Source organism: Lipotes vexillifer, unplaced genomic scaffold (genome assembly GCF_000442215.2).
Source record: "Lipotes vexillifer unplaced genomic scaffold, Lipotes_vexillifer_v1.1 scaffold1861, whole genome shotgun sequence".
NCBI classification, from domain to species: domain Eukaryota; kingdom Metazoa; phylum Chordata; class Mammalia; order Artiodactyla; family Lipotidae; genus Lipotes; species Lipotes vexillifer.
In genome coordinates this window covers 157,446-177,655 of record NW_006784863.1, presented here as the reverse complement: position 1 = coordinate 177,655, position 20,210 = coordinate 157,446, and the positions used below count along the sequence as shown (strand labels likewise).

Below are 20,210 nucleotides of genomic sequence, written 5' to 3'. Positions count from 1 at the left end.
TAAGTCACCCACCCAGCAGTCATGGGATTTGATTTTATTGTGATTGTGCCCCTCCTACTGTCTCATTGCAGCTTCTCCTTTGTCTTTGGATGTGGGGTATCTTTTTGGTGAGTTCCAGTGTCTTCCTGTCAATGATTGTCCAGCAGTTATTTGTGATTCTGGTGGTCTTGCAAGAGGGAGTGAGCGCATGTCCTTCTACTCCACCATCTTGAACCAATGTCCCTGGTAGTTGTATTTTTAACTTTATTATTTAAAAATGCCAGAACAATTTTCAAAGTGGTCATACCATTTTAGTTACTGTTTGCATGGTATATATATTTTTCATCCTTACAGTTTCAAAATATTTGGGTCTTTAAATCTAAAATGTGTCTCTTGTAGATTGCATATAGTTGGTTTTTTTTTTTTAACCCATTCTGTGAATGTCTGGCTTTTTTTTTGTTTTGTTTTTTGCGGTACGCGGGCCTCTCACTGCTGTGGCTTCTCCCGTTGCGGAGCACAGGCTCCGGACATGCAGGCTCAGTGGCCATGGCTCACGGGCCCAGCTGCTCTGTGGCATGTGGGATCTTCCTGGACCGGGGCACGAACCCGTGTCCCCTGCATCAGCAGGCGGACTCTCAACCACTGCACCACCAGGGAAGCCCAATCTCTGCCTTTTAATTGGAATATTTAATCCATTTACATTTATTTATTTATTTATTTATTTATTTATTTATTTATTTGCCACTGCTTGACTTGTGTGATTTTAGTTTCCCTACCAGGGATTGAACCTGGGCCCTTGGCAGTGACAGCACACGGGGTCCTAACCACTGGACTGCCAGGGAATTCCCTAATCCATTTACATGTAACGTAATTACTGATAAGGTAGTGTTTAATCCTGCCATTTTGCTATTTGCTTTCTAAATGTCATATGTTTGTCTGTTCTTCTATTTCTCTATTACTGCTGCCTTTTGTGTTAAATATCTATTATATTTTCTAGTGTACCATTTTATTTACCTTGTTATTTCTTTTATTATATATTTTTTGATTATTTTCTTAGTGGTTGCTCTGGGGATTACAATTACCAATGTAGAACAACATAGCTTGGATTAATACTAATTTAATTTCAATAGTATACAAAACTTTGCTACTATATAGCTTCATTCCCTCCCCCTCCTTTGTGCTACAGTTGTGATACAAATTAGATCTGTATACATAATATGTCTATCAACACAGACTTATAATTATTGCTTTATGCAGCTGTATTTTAAGTCAAATAGGAGGAAAAAGGATTATGAACAAAAAATATATTTATACTGTCTTTTATAATTACTTATATAGTTACCTTTACAAGTTTCCTTTATTCCTTCATGTGGATTTGAGTTATTGTCTAGTTTCTTTTCATTTCAACCTGAAGGACTCCCTTTAGAATTTCTTGTATGGCAAGTTTCCCAGTGACAAATTCTCTTTATTTTTGTTTATGCATATATTTTGGAATGTACTAATTTCTCCTTCACTTTTGAAGGATAGCTTTCCTAGGTATAGAATTCTTGGTTGACAGTGTTTTTCTTTCAGCATTTTGAATATGTCATCTTACTGCTTTCTGCTTCCATAACTTTGGTTGTGAATCTTATTTAGGATTATGTGATGAGTAGCTTCTCTCTTGACACTTTTTTTTTTTTTGCCGTATGTGAGCCTCTCACTGTTGTGGCCTCTCCTGTTGCGGAGCACAGGCTCCGGACACGCAGGCTCAGCAGCCATGGCTCACAGGCCCAGCCACTCTGCGGCATGTGGGATCTTCCCGGACCAGGGCACGAACCCGTGTCCCCTGCATCAGCCGGCAGACTCTCAACCACTGCGGCACCAGGGAAGCCCTCTTGACACTTTTAAGATTCTCTTCTTGACTTTGGCTTTCAACAGGTTTATTATAATGTGTCCAGGTGTGTATTTCTTTGAGTTTATTCCACTTGGAATTTATTAAGTTTCTTAGATGTGTGGATTAATGTTTTTCATCAAATTTGGGAAGTTTCTGACCATTATTCCTTCAAATATTATTCCTTTCCTTTTATATTTATCCTCTCTAGAACTCCAGTTATACATGGTATGCTTGATTGTGTCTGACAGCCCTCTGGGGCTCTGTTCATGTATATTTATTCTTTTGCTTTTTTTCTGGTATCCAGACTGGATAATCTCAAGTGACATATATTCAAATTTGCTGGTTCTTTCTTCTGTTAGCTCAAATCTACTGTTGAGCCCTTTTTTTTTTTTTTTGAGAGTTATGTTTTATTTGGCAGGAATTTTTTAGGGCTTCAATCCCAGGAGGTAGCATCTCAAGTACCCCTGAGAGAACTGCTCTGTGGAGGTGAGGAGGGAGCTAGGATATATAGGAGTTTTGGAACAAAGGGCAGGTAGTTGGAACATCAAAAGATTACTGTTAATTAAATAAAACCAGGTATCCCAAGTTAAGGAATTTAGCACTTTTCTATGTATGGGAAGATGCAGGAGTCTAAATTCACTGAAATCATTCCTTTGATATATACCTCAGTTATCTGGGGTCAGTATCCTGTGTTTTCATATCCTCAGTTTCCTCAAGGTGTTGAGCCCTTCTTATTTTTCACTTCAGTTATTATACTTTTCAACTCCAGAATTTTTCTTTTTTTTTTTCAAAACAATTTCTTTATTAATGTTACTTATTTGGTGAAACATTCTCATCATACTTTCCTTTAGTTCTTTAGGCATGGTTTCCTTTAGCTTTGTGAACATATTTAAAATATCTTAAAGTCTTTATGTAATATGTGCTTCCTCAGAAATCTTTTCTATTGATTGCTTTTTCTCCTGTGTACAGGCCATACATTCTTATTTCTTTGCATGTATCATCCTTTTAAACTTTTTTATTTTGAAAACTGGACACTTTGAATAATACAGTGTGGCCACTCTGGAAATCATATTCTACCCTCTCCCCAGGATTTTTGCTGTTTTTGTTTGTTGTAGTTATTGTTGATTTAGTGAATTTTCTGAATTCATTCCTTAAAGTCTGTATTCTTTGTTGTGCATAACCACTGATGTCTTTGCTCAGTTAGCTTAGTGGTCATCTGATGACTGGACAGGGATTTCCTTAAATGTCTTCAACCAATACGTTTCCTAGTCTTTGTGGAGGGGCTTAGTATGTGTGTTGAGGGGTGACTTCAACAATCAGCCAGGGAGTATACAACTCTATTTTTGTATTCATTTCTTGCTTGTGTAGAGCCTGAAGCTTAGCCAGAGGTGAGAGCTTAGAGCCTTCTCAGGTCTTTCCTGAGCATTCACACAGCCCTAGGCATTCACACAATCCTAAGCATGTATATTACTTGGATTCCAAGTAATATGTCAGAGTTTTTCAAAGTTCCTATGGACATCACATTCCCCAGCTAAATACTTTAGTATGGCTGGAGCAACGGTGCTTCAAACAAAGATTGAGTGTTTTTTTTCTGGTACGCAGGCCTCTCACTGTTGTGGCCTCTCCCGTTGCGGAGCACAGGCTCCGGACACGCAGGCTCAGCGGCCATGGCTCACGGGCCCAGCCGCTCTGTGGCATGTGGGATCTTCCCGGACCGGGGCATGAACCCGCATCCCCTGCATCGGCAGGCGGACTCTCAACCACTGCGCCACCAGGGAAGCCCAAAGATGACAGATTTTTGACCTCTGTATTGGATGAGGAGCCACTGGTGAAATTTTAAGCAAAGAAGGAGCACGACTGTATTTGTATAGCAGAAAGAACCTTTGCCAATGAAGCGGAGAATGAATTATGAGCAGACAGACTGGAGGCAGAGAGATCAAGGAGATTAATGCAGTATTTTAGGAAAAGAGTAATGAAGGCTTGAGTTAAGGTTGGAATACAGAGAAAGGAGAAAGAGGAGTGGTGGATTGGAAAAGCTATTTACAGATTAGACCCTTCGTGATTTCCAGGGTGTTTCATTGGGAGGCCAGTGCGAATAGGTAAATCAGAGGTAAGGTCTGTCTATTCTCAGATCTGATTAGGGAAACTAAATGGAGGATGGGGTCATCTACCAAAAAAAAAAAAAAAAAAAAAAGGGAGGAGGCACAGGTTTGAGGGAAAACATAAAGACAGGGATCCAAATATAATTAACATTACCTGTGATTGAAATAATTTATGTATTATTTAGATAAAGATCTTTGAGTGGGAAATTCTGTGTAATTGTGCAACTCAAAACAGTTTTGGATTCAGATGCCACAATCCTTCCTTTCCCTCCATCCAGTAGATTCATCACCATTCTTGATTTAGGAATGCTTTAAAGATGCTAGTCATTTGGAACATATCTGACAAAGTGAGAGGGACGTGCTGCCCTAAACAGAAACGTGATATAAACTTGTCAATAGTCAGTTATTTCTTGGGCGGTTTTGCTCTCTGAAAACCTAGCAGAGCAGATAATGGGTGAAACGTTATTGGTGATGATAATTACCTGGAGAAACGTGAGTATATGATTTCTTAAACCTTGTAAATTAAATTGGGCTTAAAATAGATGGTTTTACCACTAGGGAAATGTTTGTTTTCCTTGAAATTCAACCTTTGCAAATTGGTGAAGACAATAAGGTGGGTAGACTGCACTACGGAAAAGAACATCCGACCGATTTCCACTCTTTTCACACCTCTCCCTTTTTTCTTTTGCTTCTCAGATGACCAAGTTAATCTTAGTCCAAGTGAACCTTTTAGTTTTGAAGTAGGGTCGCGGTGAACACCAAAACGAAGAAAGGGGTTCCGGTCTTCGCATTCCTGCAGTTCCATCTCGGCGCCAGCCGGGCGCGCAGAACTGGGGAGGGTGAGGTGCGGGCAGAGAAGGGAGGATGTCGGAGAGGCGGGAGCGGCCCTAGCGCTAACTTCCGCACCGCCCTCCAAGCCGGGACGCCTGAAGCAGGCGGCTCGCGTTGTCTGTCCCGGGTGCTCCTCCTGGGACGCCCGCTCGACTCCCGAGTCGTCTTCAATTGGCCGTCGGGGAAACGGAAGCCGAAGCGGTGCAGTGAACCCGGAAGTGCTTCGCGGCGGAGGCCTGGGCGACTCTTTTGAATGGAATCGGGCTGATTCATCGCAGGTTCGCGGAGCCAGAGCTCGGCCGAGTCGGAGCTTGCTGGTGTCGCTGTCGCTCTCGCCGTCGCCGCTGCGTCACCGCTGCTGGAAGACAAGGGTCCAGACCGCGGCCTCCTGCTCCGCCCGCCTTCAGGTAAGACGGGGAACGCAGGCCCCAGAGGTCCGCGGAGGCAGCCGCGCTAGGCCGCTGCCAGCGCCTTGCTTTCCTGAGTCACGTTGCTCAGCCTAGTTTCCACTGGGGTCCCGGGCAGTGAGGGTGGAGTCCAGGTCCCTTCGTCCTACACGCTGTCTCCCCGGGTCTCTGACTAAGTTAGGTCTGGATGTGGTCTTCTTCCTCCAAGCGTTTCTGCTCCGCTGAATTCACCACATCTTGGGAGCCTCTCCTCTCTATTCAGAGAGGACCCTTAGTTTTGGCTTCTGTTTGTCTGTGTTCTGTTGAAACTTACCCCTGTGTTGAAAAACTTCCCGTCAGACAGGAATCAAGGGCGAGAGAATAAAATTAACTTTCCCGTTGAATGTATGTTTGCTTTATCACTTGTGTTAACCTTAGGCCTTGACCCCTTTTCTCATAGTGTTAGGTTTTCAACTGCCTTCAGAAACAAACAAAACCCCAGAGGTGCATTGTCTTTTAACCTTGAAACTCTTTAAAACAAAGTATGGTTATTCCTGCTCTGCCTTTTAACTTAACTTTCAGTTTGTCCCACTTGAGTAGTTGTTGATGAATTGATTACATTTCCTGTTTTCGATAAAGTAGAAATCTGCTACTGTGTGTTACATCTTGGAACTTAATTTTCCTGGGGGCACTACTTTGTGTCAGGCAAAAGAAGAAAAATGTAAATTTCTCGAAAGAGTTTGAATATAAACCTAGTGACCTAAGGAAAAATTCTTGAAATTAAAATGGTATCCAAAAGTTGGGAAAGGCAAGGAAGAGGCTTTAAAAATTAGCAAGAAATGTACTTCTAGAGTGAAAATCATTTTTTTCATTGCTCACAAAAGTATTTAGTGCTGCTGACTTAATGTTTGTGAGTAAGCAAGACGATAGCCACTGATAATGTTGAAATAAAAAAGAACTGAATACAGTTATAGTGGAGATGATTAATATAATGGTGGCCTTCTAGTCTTGTCCTATAAAGGTAGCAACTGGCTCATTTAAAGTTTAAATTGTTTCTTTTAAACATATAAATTTAAATGGGTTATTGTGCATTTGAAGAGATTAAGATACATGGTGGCTCAGAATTAACTACAAGATGTGTTTAGTGAAGTGGTATTTAGTGAGAAGCCTGAATATTGTCTTGAATTCGTCCCAGGACAGAATTGCATCTGGCCAACAGAAGGAAGTTTTGAAGTCATGATCTTTCAATGAAGCCTCACCTGTTGAGTTTGGGAGATTTTTTTTTTTTTTTCCCTCAAGGGTCTTGATAAATATTATATTGCTGTTCTAATTGAAAAGCTGGATTTTTAACCTGTTTGACATGGGTTTATTCTATTTTTATACTTGTCTGTAACCCTTGTGTTTAATATCTAATTTCAGAACCCATGTTTGAAAATCAATAACAAGGAGCAATTGTGCTTCTATTTAATTGTTTTAAATTTTATAACAATGTTTGTTTCATAAGTCATTGTCTACCTGTGAAAGCCTTACCTGAATACTTGTGATTTAGTACTCATGAACTTGTCATATACCCAGTTTGTTGCACTCATTTGACACTCATTCTGTTTTATGATATTTTGGTGTCCCCATCTGTAAAGTGAGAATTGGATTAAATAATCTTTCCTGGCTCTAAGATAAATAACAATAACAACAGTTACTGAGTACCTATGAATGTTTCAGGCACTATATTAGGTGCTTTGCATTTTTTTCTTACAACAGACTTGCAAGGAAGATATTATTCTCATTTTATAGTTGAAGTCTAGAGGCTAAAAGAAGGTAACTTGTTCACATCATATAGAGGGTAGGTGATGAAGCCAGGATTCAAATTTAGGTCTGATTGCCTCCAGAGCCTTTCTGGCTCAATACTACTATTCTTTCACTTTATGTTTTTTCTATGGGATTATATCATGCCTCCCCAGGTAGATTGTAAATGCTTTCAGTGAAAGTCACTAAATTCCTTAGTGGCTCTGTTTCTGTATCACCTTATAAACAAGATAGTATTTAATAAATATTTTGCTTCAGTGCTGTAATTAAGAGATAGCACAAGAAGATGTTCATGATAATTCCATCCTCACTGTTCTAAACAGGGGGAATCTTACTTTCAAAGCCTTACTTGTACAATTAAGTTTAACGTTGACTCTTTCTATTTTTTCCACTGAAGAAAGCCCTTAAGAAAGTGAGAGAAAGAAGTTCCTAATCACTTTCCACAAATCAGACAGTAGAGGAATTAGAAATACAGTGAGATCACAAATATGGAGTAGTTAAAGGATTTAGCATCAATCTGAGAAGTAATAGTATATAACTACAGCATGGGTTGAGGAGTAAAAAATGAAAAATGAGCTAGGAAACAGTAGAAAAACCTGAACAGATAAGGGCTTCATGACTTTGTTAGCTCAGTTGTGAGATGAAGAAGTGGAAAATCATCAGGCTTTTGAAAGTACTGATACTTATTTGGCCCTTTTTTTTTTTTTTACCAATTAGGATTCTAAACATTATGTATGACATATTAGGCATAAACACTTTATTCATATTATATCATAATGTTTTAGTTAATCATATCATGAATAAGCTGTTGAGTCCTCTGCTTTCTGATAGGTGTAAAAACTTGGTTTAGATCCATACACCTTTTGCATTGCTTTTTTTCTAAGCACTGGAAGTATTCTTTTATGTTCTAGTGTAACACTTTTAATTTTTATGAACCCCTTTGTGAAGTTCTGCAAAATGCAAGTCCCTCTTCTGCAGTGTGATTCATTTGGTACTGGGAAATATGCCATGTTTTGAAATTCACTAAATGGCAAACTCTATGGGAAGAAGAACCCATGCTGGATGAACTGTAGCTATGCTCAGGATGGTGGTGCTGATGACAGCAGCTAGCGTTCATTGTTTACTTGCTATGTGCCATCATTGTTTACTTGCTATGTGCCAAGCATTGTGTTAAATGTTATGTTCATTATCTTACTTAGTTCTCTAAACACCTCTATGAGGTGGATACTGTCATTATCCCTATTTTGCAGATGAGGAAACTGAGCCTGAGAGAGGAAACTGACCCAAGGATACAGAGCTAAAACGTGTTAGAGCCAGTATTTGAATCCTGGCACTTAGATTGCAGACTCATAGCTCTTAACCTCATATAGCAAGAAAAACAGTCATCACCATTTACCATCTGGGTCCAGTAGACCTTTTAAAATTTCTTACACCTTTAAGTCATTTGAAGGTGTGTGTACCTGAAATGGACAACATTGTTGGAATGTAGTTAACTGCTCGTCATCCATCATGCATGAACCTGGAACATATCCATCTTATAAAGATCGGTTCCACATTTTAAATATGTCTCTAATAGGCCCCAGCTTATCTTTTCTTTTGGTTCTGCTTGCACTCACAATACTTTGTATGTGTGTATGTGTGTTAAAATATGCATATCATAAAATTTACCATTTTAACCATTTTTAGGCATACAGTTCAGTGGCATTAAGTACATTCACAGTGTTGTGCAGTCGTCACCACCATCCATCTCCAGATCTTTTTCATCTTCCCTGATGCAGTACTTTTTAAAACAAGCTTATAATTTTGTTGAAGTGGAGATGTCCATCATCTTTGCTTATAAAACATTTTTATTTTTAGATTTATAAACACCAATTAGAGTTAATCCAATGATTTTTTAAAATTTCTACATTCTTTTACTCACCTTTGTGTACACTTCAGCATTTGTCCACTTATCAACTGTATCAACATCATAAAAGATAACAGAATATGTCATCTCTTTATCAAAACAGGTTCTTGTTGTAAAATAGTGTATAATGAAGTCCTTGTTGAATACTAACTGGATGAGAATGTCATATTTCCTTTCTGGTCTTAGAAATATATTGTTCAACTCATTGATCCTTTAAAAAGTAATTTTTCGAGGTAAAATTCACATAACACAAAATTAACCATTTTAAAGTGAACAGTTCAGTACCATTTAGTACATTCATAATGTTGTGCAGCTACCCCCTCTATGTAGTTCCAAAACATTTTCCATTCTTCTAAAGTAAAATCCCTTACCCATTAAGCAGTTTCTCCATTTTATTCCCTCCCTCAGCCCCTGGCAATCACCAACCTGCATTTTGTCTCTATGGATTTATATATTTTGGATATTTCATGTAAATGGAATCATACACTATGTCACCTTGTGTGCATGGCTTCTTTCACATAGCATGTTTTGACGTTCATCCATGTTGTAACAATTATCAGTATTTCATTCCTTTTTATAGTTGAATAATATTCCATATGTTCCATTGTATGTATATATAGAATTTGTTTATCCTTACCCCCTTTGATGGACATTTGGGCTCTTTCCACCTTTTGGCTGTTGTGAATAGTTATGCTATAAATATGCACATACATGTTCTTGTTTTGAATACCTGTTTCAGTTCTTTTGGCTATATACCTAGGAGTAGAATTTCTGGGTCATGTGGTAATTCTGTGTTGAGCTTTTTGAAGAGCTCTCAAACTGTTTCCAACAGTCATTAATTTTTAAGTTTGAGAAAATTGTTATAGGATATTGTCAGTGGTCTGAGATTTTGTTTATATTAGTGGTTCTGAACTAGGATGGTTTTGCCCTTCTAGGGGACATTTGGCAATGTCTGGAGACATTTTTTTTGAAATTGAAGTAGAGTTGATTTACAATATTGTGTTAGTTTCAGGTGTACAGCAAAGTGATTCAGTTATATAAGTATATTTTTTCAGATTATTTTCCATTATAGGTTATTACAAGGTATTGACTATTGTTCTCTGTGCAATAAGCAATAAGCAAATCCTTATTGCTTATCTATTTTATGTATAGTAGTTTATACTGTTAATCCCATACTCCTAATTTATCCCTCCCCTACCCCCTTTCCCTTTTGGTAACCATGTTTGTTTTCTATGTGAGTCTGTTTCTGTTTTGTATATAGATTTATTTGTATTATTTTTTAGATTCCACATATAAGTGGTATTATATAATTTTTATCTTTCTCTGTCTGACTTACTTCATTTAGTATGATAATCTCTGGTCCATCTATGTTGCTGCAAATGGCAATGTTTCATTCTTTTTTAGAGCTGAGTAATATTCCATTGTGTATATGTACCACATGTTCTTGAACCAGTCATCTGTTCATGGACACTTGGGTTGCTTCCATGTCTTGGCTATTGTAAATAGTGCTGCTGTGAACATTGTGGTACATGTATCTTTTCTAATTAAACGTTTTCATCTTTTCCGGATATATGCCCAGGAGCGGGATTGCTGGATCATATGGTAGCTTTATTTTTAGTTTTTTAAGAAGCCTCCATATTGTTTTCCATAACAGCTGTACCAGTTTACATTCCCACCAACAGGGTAGGAGGGTTCCCTCTTCGGAGACAATTTTGATTATCACAGCTGGTGGCATCCAGTACGTAGAGGCCAGGGATGCTGCTAAACATCCTATAATGCCCAAGACAACCCCCTACAATAAAAAATTATTTGGTTCTGAATGTCAGTAGTGCCAAAGAAACCTTGGCTTATGTCAATTTTGTTATCATTAGAGTGCTGTTACTTGTTTCTTTACATTCACCTTGTGATTCTCTAATAGTTGTGAAACTTTTTTTCTCTGTCAGTTTTCTCTTTGCCATTACGGGAGGAAAATGAAGAATTCTAAATTCTCAACTGTGTTCGATGAAAGCTAAAAAAAAGACTACAAAGATGATGTCTCCAGTCTTTTATATCTTTTTGAAAGATGAATCAGTGCTTTGGGCAGCACAATAAAAACTGAAGGATGATGCAATGGCTGTAATGTATTTCACTATTGCATCATTTGGGATGATTGTTACCATTCTTCCATTTTCTTATTATTTTAGTATTTTTTGGCATAGTTGGGAATAACTGATTAAGACATGACAAAGTAATTCCTAGGATAATGAAATAACAAACCTTCAAGATACAGGAAAATTAACCACTTAGATTCCATAATATGTTATAGATTTCCAATAATGTGCAATGAACCTATATGGTAATTGCTCAATAGAATGAATTTTGTTCTATTTAAAAAATGAATAAATCTTCTTTGTTCTTTAAAACACCTCTAGAAAGACTGAAAGTCATGAAATGTCAATCTACATATAATTAGAACAGCTCAAAAAAGAAACTTTAGAAACAAAATTTGGATACAGGGGTAATCACTATGCTCTGTAGCTCCCTTGGATGGTATTTCATTCTGTACTCTCAGGAAATGGTAATTAAAAATCAATTTTGATTTCTATTTTGTTTTTAGGAATTTTGCTTCTTTTAAAGCTCTTGGTATATTTCCCTCCTTAGTTCTCAAAATAATTACATCTTATTTTATTTACTTTTTTTTAGGAGAGAAAAAAAAAAACTTGGGAAAAACTATACCTACCAGTATTAGCAAGAGCTTGAGTTAAGAAGAAATTTGTCAAACTCAACAAATTGAAGCTTAACACCACAGCAGTTGTAGTTACTGACCAGGTGAGCATTAAGAATATATTTTACTTTTATCTGTCCTTACAGGATATGTCATAAAGATGTTATAAAAATGTATCAGTTTTAGCACACATGAAAAGCCCAGATTGAGGGGCTCATGAAAGTCGTTTAGATAACTAGCATTTTTGTCCTTGTCTGCTTTCTAGAAACTTTTTTTAAATAGTATGACTTAGAACATTTATCGATGTGTTTCATTCCAAATGTCAGTATTTTTATTAAACCTTATTATCTTAAAATATTTAGTTTGTTAAATTTTTTCCTGTTTGCTGAGACATCTAATTTTGTTAAAAACACAAATTTGACCTGCCAGATTTTCTTTCCCTCTGCTCCTCACATTGCTCATGTATATTCACAGCATCTGGAGTCTGTGTAAAGTCATCAGAAACAACACGGGGGGAATCGATAAACTGAACACAGCTGGGAATTGACTTTGGCCTGGAATATATAGAATGTCTAAAGTTTTTTTTTCCCATTTGTTCTTTACGTTTGTAAGCTTGAACTAGGCCAAAAGAATTTTTTTTGAAGGGGGTAATATATTGTAGAGGAATAAACGTATTTTATATTTTAAAATACACAGGGTTTTGTGTTGTTTTCAGTCTACAGCCTTTAAAAAGTGATAGGTATCGAATGCCATATTTGAGTTGAGGAATTTTAATGAGAATTTGATGGAGATTTTATTTGTAAATATTGCTATTAGGAGGGTGAGTTAAGGTTATAAAGTGGAAATTTTGTTTGGACTATCCAGTTTTCTTATATGCCTTTTCATTTTTTAAAATGAGTTTATCTGTTGTCAGTCTCACAAACTTGTGGAGTGAAACAAGCCAGACAACATATATTATTTTGTTTACATAAAATTCAAAAGCAACAGACGTGATCTGTGCTGTTGGAAGTTGGAATTCTACCTTTGCAGGGTGGTAGAGACTAGGAAGGGGATACGAGAGGTTCTTAGGTGCCGACAGGGTTCTCTTTCTTCATCTTGGTGGTGGTTATGGTGGTGTGTTCACTTTGTACAGGTTCCATGGCTGTATCATTTGTGCACTTTTCTAAATATGGACTTGAATGAAGTTTGCTGTACCAACAGTGTTAAATATTCACAGGATTAAATTGTTTGCAGGATTCAACAAATATAATTAGGCAGTAATGTAATGAATATAAGTACATTATTGAAAAGTTTGTATATCTGTTCTAACTAGTAAAACAACATGGACAAATGACTAATCTGTTAGTATTTAATTTAGAATGTAATTTGTGGTAATACCATTTTCTAAAGCATACACCTAGGAAGAAGAGGAATTTTAAGGCATAGTAGCAATTTTTAAGTAGAAAAAAATGCTTCATTGTTTAAAGTATTTAGTTGTACTAATATTAATTTTTATAATTTGATTACTCGTTTTTGTGTATTTGTGGCCATACTAGTACCCTTGTTGTTTTTTCCTTTGATTTCTTCTGTGAATTTTTCAAGCTTGTAAGAATATCTTCTGTAGTTATTCCAGACGTAAAAAACAAATCAGATTGATATTTCAAAGTTAATTCTCTTGGTACTGATTAACTCTAAAATTGTAATTGAGAACAGCAGCCAAATTTCCTTAGTGAAAAAGGTGTATATCTTTACAGTATCTGAAATAACGCAAACTATCTGTGTGGATTCTAAAACATCTTAATGCATTTAATGCAATATTACTTTATATTTCTTTTAGTATAATGAGTTCGTTTTTAAAAAGCCTTTGATGCTAATTCAGAGATCCATAATCTGCTCACAATGTCTTTCACATGTAGTTTTGATGATAACTGACAAGCTGTAAGTTAATTAGCACAGAACTTACTAATGAGGATGTTAAAATTTAATTTAAAAGTGAGGATTTTTATTTGTACACTCTGGACAAATTGAAGGAAATTCAATCATACATATGATAAGCATTTCAGGCACTTTTTCCTCATTCAGGTACTTTATTAGGTAACAATAAGAAAATATAATTAACTTAATGATAGCAAAGTTTTGAAAGTATGCTAAGATTGCTTGTCTTTAAAACTGGGGATAACCCAAAACCAAAGCAGTAAAATAAGGTCTGTTAATTAGCATGGAAGACAGCTTCTTGAATTAATATGTGGTGTTAATTAACAGGAAGTCTGATGTTGTGTTGTAATTACCACCAATATTTTTGACATACTGAGTGACTGAAGGTGAATTATGTAGATAGCAATTGAGTAAACACTTTCGTGCTTAGGAACGTTTTTCTTTGTTTCTGTTTTCTAGAAATATGGACAGACTTCTTAGACTTGGAGGAGGTATGCCTGGACTGGGCCAGGTTAGTATATAGACTCTACGTGTTTCTTTGTGTGTAAACTATAAGCCTTTCACTAGTTATCCAAAGAGAAAAAAGTCAGTCCCAAGAAAATTGCCTCACAGATAACCTTATGGTAAGAAGCTTCCCTTACTGCTGGTTACTATATTCCAACACTAAATAACTTGTGGAGAAAATGTTCTATTTTCTTAATTTAATTTTCTCCCAGGAATAAGAATTTTCTCTATTTGCTTTGATTTAAACTTTTGGGATATGCGAGATTATCAAACTTGCCTATTGGTTAAAAAAAAAAAGACTCAAAGTATCTTATTTCTGGATTTACAATGTAGACTTTAAAAGTAACACATGAAAAAGTAAACATGGCATACTCTTGGCAAGATCCAGAAAACCCATAGAATGTTTGTATGTACAATGTTAACACTGATAAATTCCTTCTAGTAATTATGATACATGGATGAATTAATAAGTAATACCTCCCTTTTCTTTAAATTTGGTATATATGGTTTCTTTTTACATTCTTATTAAAATTAAGTGAATTTTAAGTTGTTTTAATATTATCATCTGTCTTGTTCCATACTGTTGGGGCAAATGGCCTCCAGATAGATTTCTATCTCAGGATATTCTATCTGCTTTCAGCTAAAGAAGAAATTTCTGCCTCTTTTGAATTCTACACTGATTATCTTTCCAGTCCAACATTTACAAAAGAGATGACTATGTTAGACTTGAATGTATTTTATGTCCAAATTTTGGGACTATTTTTTATAGCCCACCTTAAGAACCCTTTTAGTTGTCAGCTGTTTCCTATTTCCATATCACTGTCAATGACTTTGTCTTCCTTTATTCAATGTAGTCTAATATTTTGACTATTAAGAAATAGTTTTGTTTGAGATTTCATGAAATTTTCAATGTTTTGTAGGTACTTTTACAAGGGTCTATCATGGTGTATGACTAATAAACCTTTTCCTTTTAGAAAGTTGAAATCATCTTGTGATCCTATATTGCATCCTTGCACAGACTTCGGTTATTTTTCGTTTGCTTTTGTTAGTTTTTTTTTTAACCAGTGAGGTTCATTTATTTATTTATTTATTGGCTGCGTTGGGTCTTCGTTGCTGCACGTGGGCTTTCCCTAGTTATGGTGAGCGAGGGCTACTCTTCATTGCGGCACGTGGGCTTCTCATTGCGGTGGCTTCTCTTGTTGCAGAGCACGGGTTCTAGGTGTGCGGGCTTCAGTAGTTGTGCCGCGTGGGCCCAGTAGTTGCAGTGCGCGGGCTCAGTAGTTTGGCTCGCAGGCTCGAGAGTGCAGGCTCAGTAGTTGTGGCTCACAGGCTTAGTTGCTCCGCGGCATGTGGGATCTTCCATGACCATGGATTGAACCCATGTCCCCTGCATTGGCAGGTGGATTCTTAACCACTGTGCCACCAGGGAAGCCCCTACTTTTGTTAGTTTTGAATATTTCTCATGTTCCTTTACTGTAAGTGTGTTTCTTCATGATTCTTCATTTTTGTAAGATCTGTGTAATACATTCTCTTAAGAGGCCTAAGCCTCTCTGAACTTGACCCTTCTAAAGCTGCTTCCATACATTTACAAACATTCTAGGTAGCTTCTAGAATTTCCCTAATTCATTCTAAAATTAGCAATAACAATGTGTAGGCATATAAAAGTGTCAAGTGAACTGAGGTGGTATGTAGATACTGCACATTTACCTGCAAATTACAGGTAAAGATGTTGCCTTAGTAGAATTCTTAAGGGGAGTTGCATCAAATTTAAATACCAAAATAACTTTTTCTTTAAGTAGTAGATGCAATAAATTGTATATCCATGCCAGAAATCCATGCTGGGAAATTGTTGGACATGAAATAATGGGTTCACTGACCACCGATTGAGTTACATCATATCTCAATGACTGCTGCAAACCTTTGCATTGAGTGGAAAACGAAGTGTTGGTTCAATAACCTGTCCTTGGTTTTGGATAATTTAATCAACATGTGTCCCCCCCTCAGTTTGTAGTCTTATTTGAACTTAAAAATGTGGTGCCTGAGAATCTGATATTTCATGTGTTTCGTCTTCCTGATTAGGTGACAGACTCTCAAGAGAATGATTTATGGGGTTCTTATTTCTGTGTTACCTCCTTTATCAAATACTAGGTGTTCAATGATTACATTTTTTCTTAAAATTTAATTTACTCTTGTTCTAGACTAATTTGACAAACGGATATGATGTTACTTCTAAAACATGAAATGTTAAGTGTATTATTTTTTAATAAACAGGAAAAAGTTAAGTGTATTGTTTATTTTTTAATTTTTTTTGGCTGCGTCGCATGGCATGCGGGATCTTAGTTCCCCACCAGGGATCGAACCTGCACCCCTGTGGTGGAAGTGGGGAGTCTTAACCACTGGACCACCAGGGAAGTCCCGAGTGTATTGTTTATTTTTAATAAAAAGTCAAAGACCTTTGGATTGATAATAGCTACTCTTTCCATTAGATAATGTGTAGCAGCCAATAAAAGGAGAAAGGATGGGCTTCCCTGGTGGCGCAGTGGTTGAGAGTCCGCCTACCGATGCAGGGGATGCAGGTTCGTGCCCTGGTCCGGGAGGATCCCACATGCCGCGGAGCGGCTGGGCCCGTGAGCCATGGCCGCTGAGCTTGCGCGTCCGGAGCCTGTGCTCCGCAGTGGGAGAGGCCACAACAGTGAGAGGCCCGCGTACCGCAAAAAAAAATAAATAAATAAAAAAGTAGAAAGGATATAGAAGTTGTTTTACCCCTCCAAAAATCAATGGGAAATGTTACTATCTTACCATATAATATAAAAGTCAGAATTTCCTCATAAATAGGGGCAGGTTACTTGCTGTTAACTTTGCAGATGGCTCTTTTAAAACATGGGAATAGTAGCAGAACAGGGTTTTCCATCCATTCTACTGACTCAACTTTCTTTGACTAGAAATGACATTTCTCTTTTCCATGGCTAATGCTTTGACTTATTCTCTGATCCCATCCTCCCTTGAAACCTTGCTCATCTCCACTGACCCCTTCCTCTGCCTACAAATATGTTTAAGTGTCCTGTATCCCCAAAACAACAAAACTTCACTGCATTCTGCCATTAAACCTTTTCTTCCATTTATTTCAAGAATTCCTGAAATAATAGCTTATACTCACATATTCTACCTCCTTACCTCCATTGACTCTCATGAGATTATATTCTGGCCTCCTCCTTCATTACTGTACTGGAATTGTTCAAATTGCCAAGTCTATTGGCCTACTTTTAGTTCTCTTTTCACGAGACTTTAATATATCACACTGTTCACAATGTCTTTTTTAAGACTTTTTCTTCCATTAGCTTTATCATGGTACTTTTTCCTAGTTCTTCATTATGGTATGCATACCTATAAGACAACTTAAAGTTTTTCTTAAATATTATATTTTTAAATGTTAATACGTGAACAGTAGCAGGCTAAAATCATTAAATCTGTCTACAATCCCCTACTTCAATATAACTTATCAGTAGTGAAGCAGAAACAGATGTTTTATTAGAACTATTAAAATTTGTATACAAATAGCTTTTATTTCAAATGTGTTTTTATTTACTTTGCTAAAGTGCTTATGAACTTGAAATTACTGAAAGATGTGAGATGATTGTATTAAAAGTATTTACTGCTGTAATTTGACTGCTCGGTTGTCTTCATAACTATCCCAACTTAGGTCTTGGCAACTAAACTATTTCCAAAAGCAGTCAAGACTAAACCCAACAGATGGGCCTAGCCAAAGCATAGTCTGCAGCATCTAAAAGTGTTTTTTTTAAATAATTTAATGATAGTTATTTTATTTATTTATATTTTGGCCATGCCACGTGACTTGGGGGATCTTAGTTCCCCAACCAGGGTTCCAACCCATGTTCCCTGAAGTGGAAGCTTGGCCTGACCAATGGACCGCTAGGGAATTCCATCTAAAAGTTTTTGTTTAAGTCTCTTGGTCCATTTTAGTTTTAGAAAGAGTCAGGATAAACTTAAAAGTAAATGAGGGCTTCCCTGGTGGCGCAGTGGTTGAGAGTCTGCCTGCTGATGCAGGGGACACGGGTTCATGCCCCGGTCCGGGAAGATCCCACATGCCGCGGAGCGGCTGGGCCCATGAGCCATGGCCACTGGGCCTGCGGGTCCGGAGCCTGTGCTCCGCAACGGGAGAGCCACAACAGTGAGAGGCCTGCGTACTGCAAAAAATAAATAAATAAATAAATAAATAAGTGAAACTTAAGTAAAATGTCAATGACATTTATTATCTCGTCTTGTATTTACATTCTTTAGGCCAGTATTTTGAGTTTTCATGTGTTGGGTGTTATGCTATAGGGAATACCAAGGTAAACAAGAACATTGTTACTTAATCTAGGGACCTTACATTCTAGTAGACATACAGCAGTTATGTTTCAAGTGCCTGGCACATATTAACTACTTTGAATTAGTGAATACCAGTGCTTATTGTAAATAATGTGATTTGTAGAGGATGTGGTACTTAATTTTTTTTCCCAAAAAAGGAAAGTGAGACTGAGTTGAGGAAATGATGCTTGAGCTAAATTTTGGAATGTAGCCAACGCAAATTGAGAAAGCCCTGGAGAATAGGTGATGTGAGGGGGAAAATGGGAAAAGAAGCTGGTAAGGGAGTTTGGAGTAGATTATAAAAGGTACTGAATGCCATTTTTAGTGATTTTTTTACTTTTTCCCAAGTAGATGTACTTTAATGAAGATTTTTTTTTTTAAGCAAAGCTGTGGGATAACTGAATCTGTGTTTTTGAAAAGTAATTCTAGTGGTAGTTTGAAGAATAGGCAGGAGGAAAGAGTTTGAAGGTAAAGTCATCAGTTATATGAAATATTTTTGTCTTTTAATCTTCTAGGTACATAGTAGGGTTATACTTTTCCATCTTTTTTTGTGTGTGTGTATGGTACACGGGCCTCTCACTGCTGTGGCCTCTCCTGTTGCGGAGAACAGGCTCCAGACGCGCAGGCTCAGCGGCCATGGCCCACGGGCCCAGCCGCTCCGTGGCATGTGGGATCCTCCCGGACCGGGGCACGAACCCGTGTCCCCTGCATCAGCAGGCGGACTCTCAACCACTGCGTCACCAGGGAAGCCCTTTTCCATCATTTTTGAACTTAGCCTGCTCATGATTTTGCTTTGGCCAATGGAGTGTGAGTTGGAAATTAACAGGTCACTTTTAGGTGGAAGCTTTAAGAATCAGTGTGTGATTTGCCTGCCCTGGTAATCAAGGAAGCATGGAAATGGAATCTCTTAACTGAGAGAGAGTGACATACAACCTGCAAGTCAGAAATCCTATGATTTTTGTGTGAAATTCCCTAATTTTTTTAGTCTCTAGTTTTTAAGAAACATGATATAGGCCAAACTAAGCACAAACCAAAAACATATGTGTTGCCTATAAGTTATCAGATTGTACCTTTCTAACACAGACCTCAGTAAATTTCAGATGCAAAAATAAGGGAAAATACTGTAGGTGAGTGGTCAGAGAAGGCTTTCTGAAAGTGGTGAGATGTAAGCTACATTTTGAAGGATTATTTCAGGTTGCTAGACTTAAAAAAATAACTTCATGAATTGGATATGATCTATTTTATTTGTTATAACTCCCAAATTCACACAGTATACAGATTTTATATTTATAACCAATAACTGTTTTTTTGGTTTTTGTTATGTGTCTTGGAATAGAAATGTTCTTTCAGTTATCTGTTTTTCAGATTTTGGTCTAACATTTTATAGAAAGGATTAATTTAACATAGTAATGGGGGGAAATTCTTGGAATAAATGAAGAAATAATAAACTTTCATGAATGATGAGTCTCAGTATCACATGCCAGTTATCTCCAGTTAATCATAAATTCAGTGCAGTTCCAATAAAAATATCAACCAGAATTTTCATGGAATTAGAAAACTGATTCTAAAATTCATATAGGAGAAAAGAAATCCAAGAACAGCAAATAAATTCTTAGAAAGGAAAAAGAAACTGCTCTACCAAATATCAAAATATATTTTAATGCTATGTGACTCAAGTAGTGTTATATTGGTATAGAAATAGTCAGGTAGATCAGCATAATCAGATACAAAGTCCAGAAATAGACTCACGCATATATGGGAGCTTGATTTATGAAAGAGATGGTATTAAAAATTAGTGGGGAAGGAGAGGCCTGTTCATTAAATGCTGCTGAAGCAAGTG

The 20,210-nt window shown here is 37.1% G+C and overlaps 1 protein-coding gene across 1 annotated transcript in view; it reads left to right on the top strand.

The window, feature by feature from the left end:
• Window positions 1-4,889: 4,889 nt before the first annotated feature.
• Window positions 4,890-20,210, top strand: part of PSMD14 (proteasome 26S subunit, non-ATPase 14) — a 92,935-nt gene continuing 77,614 nt past the window's right edge. Inside the window, exons 1-3 of the mRNA XM_007457002.1 lie at window positions 4,890-5,192; window positions 11,563-11,688; window positions 13,958-14,009. Of these exons, the coding sequence (XP_007457064.1) occupies window positions 13,962-14,009 (48 nt within the window). The 5' untranslated portion in view covers window positions 4,890-5,192; window positions 11,563-11,688; window positions 13,958-13,961. The remainder of the gene's footprint in view (window positions 5,193-11,562; window positions 11,689-13,957; window positions 14,010-20,210) is intronic.